The 11,189-nt window shown below is 48.6% G+C and overlaps 1 protein-coding gene across 1 annotated transcript in view; it reads right to left on the reverse strand.

The window, feature by feature from the left end:
- Positions 1-649, reverse strand: part of LOC110336994 (pregnancy-specific glycoprotein 22-like) — a 485,734-nt gene extending 485,085 nt beyond the window's left edge. Inside the window, exon 1 of the mRNA XM_021219739.1 lies at positions 586-649. Within this exon, the coding sequence (XP_021075398.1) occupies positions 586-649 (64 nt within the window). The remainder of the gene's footprint in view (positions 1-585) is intronic.
- Positions 650-11,189: the final 10,540 nt, after the last annotated feature.

Here is an 11,189-nt window from a genome sequence, read left to right on the forward strand (position 1 = left end):
GAGGGAGGGAGGGAGGGAGGGAGGAAGGAAGGATATCTGCATGGATTCATCTACATAGTTTCTAAGTTCGGAGCAAATGACAATCATTACGTGCAAGTGTGATTTATATTTCTATATTGTATGTGTGAGTTTGGCAAGGCTCCTGTCTCACTGTGCACATTGTGGGTACATGACAAACACCCGTGTGGAGGGCAGAGAAGATCCTGCTGTAGCCTGTATCTACATCTACCCTGGGAGAGCTGAGGAATGAATTCAGACTGGCATGTCTCCACACACTGAGCCATCTCTCCGGCATTCCCAGGTTTAATTTCTATTTGGAGAGTCACCCTCTCATGGTGGGAACATCAGCCTTCAGACCATGGCAGCCAATGTGACTGACTTCGAACAGGGACATATGAGGCTTTCTCTCCCCTGATCAGTTCCTGTCTGCTCAGTTTCCAGCTGCTGAGCCTCTGTCCCTCACTGCACCATCTCCACCATGACTACAAACAGAAATCCAAGACTTCTCTAGACATCTCCTCTTCAGAAGACTTTGGGCTTCTGAGCTTCCCTTCCCACACACANTCAGATGGCTGGAACACTTACCTGTGAGCAGGACCCTCTGCCAGGGGGTACCCACATTGCTGAAAAGTTCAGAGGACACCTCCATATCTCTTCTCACTGTACTGTCCTTTCTCTGAGGAGACCTTCAGCTCCTGAAAGGCACCTGCCTCTGCTGTCCTTCCTCCTCCTGAGCTGAGTGTTCTTTCAGGCAGGAGAACTTCGCAGAATCCTATGAGCTGTGTATGGTGGGGTCTTTGTCCATGGCACTGCTCAGTCACATCCACTCTCAGTGCTGCCCCACATCTCTCTCACATTTTCTCTCTTTATGTTTCTCCTCCAACAAGACCTTAAGCAACAAGGCTGATAAGCATCGACATGCCCTCAGAGAATAANGACTCATCCAGGGGCTGACATCTGCTGACTCCTGGACATGAGGCTGTCAGCATCAAAGAGGGAGCCTCCAACTTACCTACGTGTCCCTGTGACACACAGACCCGGCTGAGCACCCAGTCTGCCTTGTGTCCTCAGTGCTCTGGGAAGGTAGGATTTCCCAGCAGGAAGGGGACACAGATGTCTGTGAGGTTTGGAAGGGACCAGATGTGTCCTGACTTGGGGATGAAGATAAACCCTTTGTCACTAATGTCACCAGTCAAGTTCCTGACCCAAGACAGAGGCCCGGGAGAAGCTGTGTGAGGAGTTTCATGTTCTTGGTGTTGGGGAAGAGGTGACCTGTGTGCCCATGGACCTTGCAGCATTATGAGTTGGCTGTGCTGTGTGTTGGCTGAGCACAGTTCTCGCTGGTCTTCCTGGGTCAGCTCTGCCATTTGTTTGGGTGATTCTCCATAAGCAATCCTGTCTTCTTCAATGGGAGATGCCAGAAGGGAGGAAATTTTCAGGTTCCCCAGTCAGGGTTTCTATTCCTGCACAAACATCGTGACCAAGAACCAGTTGGGGAGGAAAGGGTTTATTCAGGTTACACTTCCATTCTGCTGTTCATCACCAAGGAAGTCAGGACTGGAACTCAAGCAGGTCAGGAAGCAGGAGCTGATGCAGAGACCATGGAGGGATGTTCTTTGCTGGCTTGCTTCCCCTGGCTTGCTCAGATTGCTCTCTTAAAGAATCAAGACACCAGCACCACCCACAATGGGCCCTCCCACCCTTGATCACTAATTGAGAAAACACCTTACAGCTGGATCTCGTGGAGGCATTTCCCCAACTGAAGCTCCTTTCTCTGTGATAACTCCAGCCTGTGTCAAGTTGACACAAAACTAGCCAGGACACCCAGAGAGAGGGAGGTATTCTCAGACACAAGAAACAGAACAAGGTCTGGGGGGAGAGATCAAGGTTAGTGGAGAAAGGAATGGAAAACAGCCTCCTAGGCAAGGTCTCCTAGCTCAAGGAAAACTATGGTCCTGGTGTTGAGTGTACATCATGATATTGCCCCCTGTAGTTCTCTGGGAGAACTGAAGTCTCATGCCTAGGGCTACAGCAGGGGGGTTGAACACCACAAATATGACCTGCCCTGATCCCCTCTGCACAGGTGGGATGCAGGCCCTGTCAACCTGCTCACTGTGCCCTGAAGAACTCCTTTTTCCATCCAGTGTAGGGTGGGTCTAGGCAGGCTTACAGATTCTCCCTGGCAAGTCCTGGACTAAAGTTGGATGAAGTGTGCATCCAGAGGATGAGACCCCTTGGGAGGAGCCTTTGCTTACAAAATGACAGTGGAAAGATGGCACGATTCATTTCTCTTCAGACTCAAATGAGAGGACAGTAACCTGTACTCACTGGCCCATGTCTGGTGTCTCAATCCCTCCTTCTCATGACACACTGGATACTGAGGGACCCCTACTAAGGGCAGGGAACAGAGCAGTGATTCAAATGGAAGTGCCAACTGCTCTTCCCTGTACACTGCTCCAGGTCTCTTTCTCCTACTGTGATAAAAACACACTGAACAGAAGCAGTTCAGGGGGGCAGAGCATGCATTTCCTGTCCAGGGCTGGGTCATAGTGTAGCCCCAAAGGAAGTCAAGGCAGAAAAAATGCTGCCTGCTGCCTCATTTGCAGCTCATTCTCTGGCTCATGATTAGCTACCTCTCTTATACAACCAAGGTCCATCTACCTAGGGATGGTGCTGCCCACAGTGGCCTGGGCCTCCTGCATCAGTTAAGACAATCACTCTCAGACATGTCCACAGCCAGAGTTGAAAAGGAAGTTATTTATCTCCCAGGAAGACTTATCTCCCAGGTGACTTTGAGTTGTGTCAAGATGACAGTTAAGTCTAACTAGGACACTCTGTCAAACTCCTCCAAAGGGAGACCCCACAGCAAGTTCCCCNTTCTCCAAGTGAGTGTCCCTCTCTGTTCCTTGCAGATATCACATGTGCTGGTGTCCACACCCCCTTACATCCAGACCCTCAGAGCCAGGACACAGCTCAGGCATCTACCCTGGGTTTCAGGTTTCCCATATCACAGATCCTGAGCCAGGGAGTCTAACCTGAAGAGTTAGTGAAACAGTGAGTTCAACACATTAGTTCCATCCTGACTCAGGACAGGCCTGCCAAGCACCTTCATCTCCTGCCTTTCAGGGTCCACTGGACTCAGAGCAGAAGCCAATCACCAGCTGAGACAAGATAGGAGCTGGAAGAATTTGGGGTAAAAGGACATGAGCATGGTTCCAAGTTCTGAGTGATCCTTCAGGGTCATGGAGGTCATGAAAGCAAATGGAGGGGACAGGAAGGCATGAAGGGTGACAGAAAGAAAATTTACAGGATCTTAAGTACACCTTTCCCCCTGATAGACAATCTCTCTCAAGCCTCTCTCTCCTCTCTCCTCCATCTCTCTCTTCTCTTCATCTCTCTCTCTCCAACACCAATTCAGGTTCATCCAGGAGAAATCTTAGATGCAAGAAGAAATGGAAGAGACAGAGCTAGACCTCATGAGACTATTGGTAACTCTTTGTGCCCATGGGCTTGAGTTGAGAATTAATGTCCATATCTATTCATAAAGCCAAGGCTTCATCCCAAAGCTCAATGCTGACATTTCAATAATCCACTTACCAAGACCTGTATCCCTGTGGTCCTATTGAGGCCAATGGTCAAGTTCTAGACAAGGGAAATATAGGATCCATTAGTAGTAGTGGTGTTGCTGGGAATAAAGAGCTCTTAGGAGCAAGACTGGGGCTTCCCATTGATAATCCAAGACTAATGTGCAAGAGGGAGGGAGGCTGCATGGCAGGAGAGGTTGAGGTTTAACCCTGGATGGTAATGAGTGTCTGAGAGGAATATCAGCAGGTTGTCTGAGCCATTGTTGCAAACAGAACAGTCACATGTGATGTCAGCAGAGAAAGGGGAAATCCTGATCTGTAGAGGACTATACCATCTGTGCTATAACCTCAGCTAAGCAGGTCCCAGCCAGAGCTGGGGTGCAGGATAGTAGAATACTCCTGTAGCATACATGAGCCCCGATCCATCACCACCACAATACACAGACTAACACTACTAGACACTCAGGTGTTCACTGAGCCTGAGTCCAAGATGTGCCCTGTGTCTCCCAGGGCCTCACTAGCAAAAGTTCCTCCAACCCATTCTAGCTCAATGCTGGGCCCCCTCATGTGCTTAGGCTAGGGCAGGATTCCTTGTGGGGGCCGAATGTCCCTGACTGCAGCCATCTGTATTTAGACAGTGGTAGAAATGACGGGACAGAAGTTATTCACAAGTAATGTCCAGGTTGGATGGGTCACTTTTGTTGGCACTCACTGGATTACAGGTTTCACAATCCTAGGGTCCTATGTCAATTGGGACATGAGTAAGTGAGCGTCCTGCTGCCCTCAGACAGCTTCAGCCTGTCACCAGCTGAGAGGCTGTGACCATTTATCCTCCACAGGTAGGTTTATTCTGAGTCTCAGGTTCATGCTTTAAGGCTACCATCCTCACCCTCCATAAGGTTCAAACTGACACTTCTGATAGTAGCCTTCAGTAGCAGTGCTGTGCAGACAACAGAGAAGACATGGACCCTGTGGGACCTCTGATGCAAAGACCTCTTTCATCCACTGTTGGTCTCTGTGACGTCTGCCCCCAATCCACGTCCTTGGAGAACCCAGCAGACGGTGAGTGAGGCAGATGCAGGAGGACCTGAGTACTCAGACATGGTGGGTCTTCTGTGCTGTGTGGGAGAAAGTCTTTGCCATATGGGAGCTTGTAGGGCTTCCTCCCTCAGTCCACCCCCAACAGCATCCCCAGAGCCAGACCCCCTCTCACAGCCACAGGCAGAGTCTCCCTACCAGCACCAGCAACCTCAGCAGCCAGCATCCGCGACGAACTGGGTAGAAGAGAGGTAGGTGAGGCTTCAGATCCCAGGGTTGAGGTTGGAGGAAGAGACCATGAAAGAGAGGAGAAAGACAAGCAAAGTTACCTGGGGTAGGTAGATAGAGAGTGCATGGCCAAGGGGCTTGGCCTTTTGGAGTAGGAGTGACCAAGGCAGAACTCGGCAAGTGATATCTCAGGGTTTCTGACAGGAAAGTAGACAAACTAGCACAGAGCGCTGATATCTGCCCAGCTCTAGTGCCTTAAGGCTTATTATAAATATAAAAGGTTTTGTGTCTTTTATTTGGGAACTATATGGTCTAAGTGAGATTTTAAAACTAAAATAATATTTACTATAACATGGATGTACTTGCGTGGCTGAGGCAGGGGGATGACAGGCTCTAGGATTTCCACAGAGTGAGATGTTGTCAGAGGTAATCATGTAAGACCTCAAAAATTTGCCACTGAGAAAGCTAAAGTGAGCTTCATTGGTTTCTAGGATTGAACTGTTTAATCTTATTAATCGACTGGTTTAGATGAAGAATCTTATCTAAAAATCTAGCAAAGAGATCCCTAATGCTGTGACCCTTTAATATAGTTCCTCGTGTTGTGGTGACCCCCCAACCATAAAATTATTTTGTTGCTACTTCATAACTGTAATTTTGCTACTGTGTTAAATCTTAAAGTAAATAGCTGATATGCACGATATCTGCAATGCAGCTCCTGTAAAAGGGTCATTCAGCACCCAGAAGGGTCACCTCCCACAGGGTGAAAACTTGTAGCAGAGCCTGCATCTGGCATGAGCTTCTGAGTGATGGCACCCAGGCTTTGAAGTCAAGTTTTGTAATAGTCAGTGATGGTTATTGAAGAGAAATGAAATTTAAGGCCTGGGATTCATGTAACTTATGTCCAGAGAGTTGTTTTGTTGTTTTGTGAGCTTAGAAGCCTGAGGCTGGGAATTTAAGGTTCAAATAATGTAAGACATAAAGGGTTCCTTTGATGTAAACTTAAGGTTAAAAATTGCCCAGGCGGGCCCAGGCTGCCTTGAAACTAGAATCAATTAGCCACAAAGATAAGGGAGAGGAATGCAGGAACTGAGTTATCTTGGTTGACTTGTAACTGCCTTCCCCTGCTCATTAAAAGACAGTTTGAAGTGTTTGAAATTATACATTACCCAGATGTACTGTGTCAACCCTGATAGCCCCGAGCCCTTTGGAACTTCCTGCCACCCTAAGCCCACACGTACTATTCTGCTGGCTTGTAAATGTTTAAACAAGCCAATCATGTCTGAACAAACCAATTCTCCCCAACCCCCTGACCTGTACCCCATAAAAACCCCTAGCTTTCGGGCCTTGAGGTCAGTGCCTCTGCCTCCTGCGTGAGGTACACACGGGCCTGGAGCTCCGCCATTAAACTGCCTCATGCTTTTACATCAAGAAGGTCTGTCTATCATGTTTCTTTGGGACACCCTGACTCCTGTGACCTGAGGACCTGAGGGGGTCCCTGAGAGGGGGTCCTAGAGTTATCTGAGTTTATGTGCTTGTTCTCCCTAAAGGAGTCTCAGAGCCTTTGTACAACTTAGTCCCAAGACAGACCTGGCAAACCAGGAAGTCTCCTAAGGCTGAGAACTGCTTAGGTAATTGTTCCTTCAGACAGCCCTCAGGTCAGAGAACAGGTTTTCGTATTCAGAAATTGACTTGATAAAGGTGCCTTTTGTGTAACAGTTAAGGGGGTCTGCAGAAATGGAGTCAGGCTTTCAATTCCTGAGAGGGTGATTTCCCCCCCCCCAACCCCTCGCTGGCTGAGAAGTATAAACTCATTCTGCGGTGTCTCCCTTTCTTCCATCGTCCCATGTAACTGCTGCTCTAGCAGAACATGGACCATGGCAGGCCCTCCTAATGATTAAGTTGCCCCCTTAACTCCCACCTGCCTCCCTGCCTACACCTGCCCAGATCCTTCTCCCGACAGTGCTCCACACCGATCCCCTCACTTGCCATAAATCCCCTTCACCTCCATGGTGGGAGACAAACATGGTCACTGCAATACTACGAGGAGCCAGAAGGACCCAAGACTTCCTCAGAACCCATGATGAAAAAACAAAGGGAACTTTGGTTCTGTGTCCTTGTCCTGGAGTGAACTTGGCAAGGCTGGTCTGAGGCTGCACCCAGTGCTTGAGGAGTCAAGGTTGCAGTTTCTGGGGACCCCATTCTTCCCTCTGTGCCATGGTTCTCGGTCCTAAGGCAGCTGTATCTGAGGTATCTTGTGTTCTCTTTGCCTACATTGTGACTTAGTTCTCTGCTGAGCCCCCTGCTGTTTCCTGCAGGCTTATATTCTTCCAAACCTACTTTAGTAAGTGTACTTAAATGCTTTAATCTCCTTTCTAACCTATCACCCACCAGAGGGGTTAGCATTCTGTCTAAACTCTACCCCACAGTTACCTGGCAACAGCCATGTAGCTCTGACCCACTATAAAGGGGGCTGCTTGCCCCCTCCTCTCNCTCTCTTACTCTGTTGCTTCTCTCCTGCTCTTGCTCTCCCCTTCCCCATTCCCTTCCCTTCCCCTTCTCTCCATGTGCTCACGGCCACGGCTGGCCTCTACTTCTCTACTCTCTCCCTCTCTCTGCCTTTCTCTGCCTCTACTACCCTCTTAACTCCCCTCCCCATGCCCTGAATAAACTATTCTATACTATACTGTCATGTGGCTGGTTCCTCGGGGGGGAAGGGAGAGCTTTGCTTGGGCCGCCGAGGCACCCCCTCTCCCCCATACCTCACCACAGCCCACAGAACCAGAACATATCTTCTATCTCTTTATCTCTTTATAAACACGTCATCTGGCGCCATGATTCGGATTTAGAAACTCTGCAGGTTTGCATCCCACCTCAGCTACAAGAGATCCACGCTCCCTATCCCAGACCTAGTCAGCCACCATCCCCCACTGGCCAGAGTAACCAACCGTCCTTGGTCCCAGGGGAGAGTTCTTGAGCTCAGAGCTACCCCTGTGCTGCCTGGACCCTTGTTCTAGGACTTGTTCCCTTGGGTGAAACTTTCCTCTTTCCTTTTGAGACAGTTTCTTTCTCATGGCTGAGAATTCCACACCAGGCCTGGACAACTGCTCTTTGACTCAGCAGCACCAGCTCTGAGCGTTAGACCATAGGTCAGTCTTTTGCAGCCTGCTATTGACTTTCCCTCCCCGCTCCCTCATTTGCAGCCTGCTGCAGCCACTAGTTAAACTGGTTCACCTAAGTAGGTCTGACTTCACCCCCTGCCGGGGACCCTACTTGCCGCCCTCATCCCCTCTACTCTCTAGCTCTGCTCTCGGTTCAAGGGGTAAAGTAGGTCTGGCCCCATTCCTTGCATCCTCCCAGAGGCCATCTGTTAGATTCGCTTTCCCATGCGCACGACCACCTGATGCCCCCTGTCACTGGGCCCTGCCTGTTTGTCCACTATTGTAGTTGCTTTTAGACGTCCCGCTGCAACCAGGAGAGCTAACCGTGTCACGTGCCATAAGCACGTTGCTGGGATACAGAACACGCTACTTCGGGGGCTTCCTTTTCCCCGCCCACCACCGATTCCGGCAGCCAGAGGCACTGGTTTTTGACTTCCTGCTGCTAGTAGGAAGTCTCATCCCATAGCGGCACAGATCTGAGAGGGCCACCTGTCCCATGGGGTGCCTGACCCACAGTGTCTCTGCTTCAGTTGCCGCTGGCCATTACACGGTTCTGCCCCAACCCACTGGCCCCGGGGCTGCGATCAGTGGGCTACCAGCCGCTGCGCAGCTACAGCCACGGAGCCTGCAATGCGTGTGCCGCAGCGCCCTGCCCTGAACCAATGGCCGTGGGCAGCGACCTGCAGACCACTGCACAGCTACAGCCACCAACGGCCTAAACCAACAACTCAGTTTCCTGCCACCAGACAAAACACACACACACACACACACACACACACACACGCACGCGCACACACACACACACATTTCAATGCCCTCCAGACCCTTGGGGAACCACACCCCTCGAAAGCAGCTCTCACACCCCTCCCTCTCTGGGCTCTTGCAGCAGTTTAAAAAACCCCTAGGTCTAGGGTGAGATGCTTTCTGGTAAGTCCAGGGTTTACTGTGTATAGCCTCTAGAGGGCCCTAGTGACGACTTAGGCATCTGGCCTGGCTGGAATATTTGGTTATTGAATTATTCTTGGGACACCGGTACCAATAACTCCCCGATGGGTGCTGCAATGTCTTCAAACGTGTATTTTAGGGGATCTTCACATATACTGCCAGCAGTCTGATAAATGGAAAAAGGCTCCCAGTGCCCAAACGCTTACCTATTCATGATCCCACACCCTTGGAATATTCTCACGGCCTGCGAGCTCAGTTTGTGACACTGGCCTGGACAAACTCATTCTCTGTCACCGCGATCTTTTTTTTTTTTTTTTTTTTTTTTTTTTTGTCACCACGATCTTATGCCACTGCTGCCAGCTTTCTTACTCTGGCCCTAGCCACATGTCTCTCTGCTAATACAACAATGTACTTTATCTACACAACCTGTCCAATTTACTTATAGATAATGATTCCATTAAATTCTATTCAGTTATAACAAATCAATATAGTCCAAAATCTTGTCAGAAGTTTGTTAATTATTAAGTTTATGACAGACAGAATTCCCAAAGCCTTTAACAGTTAAACCTCACGAGGTCAGAAGATGTGGGCACAGCTACAGGATACTGTCTGGATTGTGATATGATAATCACTGAAAAACGCAGTGGACAACACTGGATAGCCTGAGTCAAATGACTTAGCTAAATCAAGGTAAGCCATTTCTCATGTCACGCGTATCCATTCCACAGAGAAAAAGCCCTGCATCTTCTGCGCTTGAAAGGCAGACTGACCGCCCAGGTTGCCATGGAGACCATGAAGACCACAGGGAACTGTTGGCTAGTGGATGCCGTCATTTTTTAAATAATATAACTGCTAGATTTTTGTTTATTTCCCAGACTTCTGACTACATTGACAGCTAAGATAGCAGCTAGAAAAAACTTTCACAGATGTAATCTGTTATCTCCATACCTAAACTCAGTTTCCATTAATTAAATACTTCATATTTCCTCTTCTTGCTATGCCACTGTCCTAACATTAACTCTAATAAAACCTTCCACTATATGATCCAACTTTTTAATCACAAATTCTTGTTCCTTCTGCTCCAAAAAATGTTCATCTTAAAGACTATTCATATAGTTAGCTTATAAGCTACAGGAAACCCTCTCAGACCTACCTCTCATGGACCAAATAGACTCCACCCAGATAAGAACATCTGACCAAATTACCCACTTACTACCTATTCCAAAGGATGGGATTCCTCTGGGTTTCAAATGTACACCTTAAAACATTTTTTTCTTTCTCCCAAATGTACTTAATCTTATTCCCTACCTATAATAATGTATTTTCAACATCTTGTCAAGTCTAGGCACTTACTACATCCAGGATAGCTCCAGAGAAGCAACCTCAATCTCCTGTCACATACACAAGCTTCTATTGATCTTGTTCCTTCTGGCCTATCCTCAGATGGCTCCACAGATCCAGGACAGCAAGGAAACAGCCAACATTCCTAAGACTGGACCAATATCCCCATATGCATTCCTCTAGGTTCCCCAGAGACACATTGCCCCAATGCCAGCATGAAGAGGTCAGATATTACAGTGACTCTATTCCTGCTTCGCCATCACCTCTTTCTAATTTTTTCTTTCTAATTAAACCAAAACAGGGGAATGTTAGCATTCTGTCTAAACTCTACCCCACAATTACCTGGCAACAGCCAGGTATGGTCCTCCCCACAGTTACCTGGCAACAGCCAGGTAGACCTGGCCCACTATGAAAGGGGCTGCTTGCCCCCTCCTACCTCTCTTGCTTCTCTCCTGCTCTTGCTCTCCCCTTCCCCATTCCCTTCCTTTCCCCCTCTCTCCATGTGCTCATGGCCATGGCTGGCCTCTACTTCTCTAATCTCTCTCTCTCTCTCTCTCTCTCTCTCTCTCTCTCTCTCTCTCTCTCTCCCTTTCTATGCCTCTACTACCCTCTCCACTCCCCTCGCTATGCCCTGAATAAACTCTATTCTAGACTATACCATCCTGTGGCTGGTCCCTCAGGAAGAAGGGATGCCTTGGCATGGGCCCACTGAGGCACCCCCTCTCCCTCATACCTCACCACAGCCCCATAGAACATATCGCTCCTCTATCTTTTTATAAACACTTCAAGAGGTAGTGGGAAGGAAAGGTTAATAAGGCAAAGGAAGATGTAGACCTGTTTAGAAATAGTTATGTAAAGTGATTCCAATCTGTGTTTTCGGGATATTAGCAGTTAG

The sequence above is a fragment of the Mus pahari genome, chromosome 19, assembly GCF_900095145.1.
Source record: "Mus pahari chromosome 19, PAHARI_EIJ_v1.1, whole genome shotgun sequence".
Classification (NCBI taxonomy): Eukaryota; Metazoa; Chordata; class Mammalia; order Rodentia; family Muridae; genus Mus; species Mus pahari.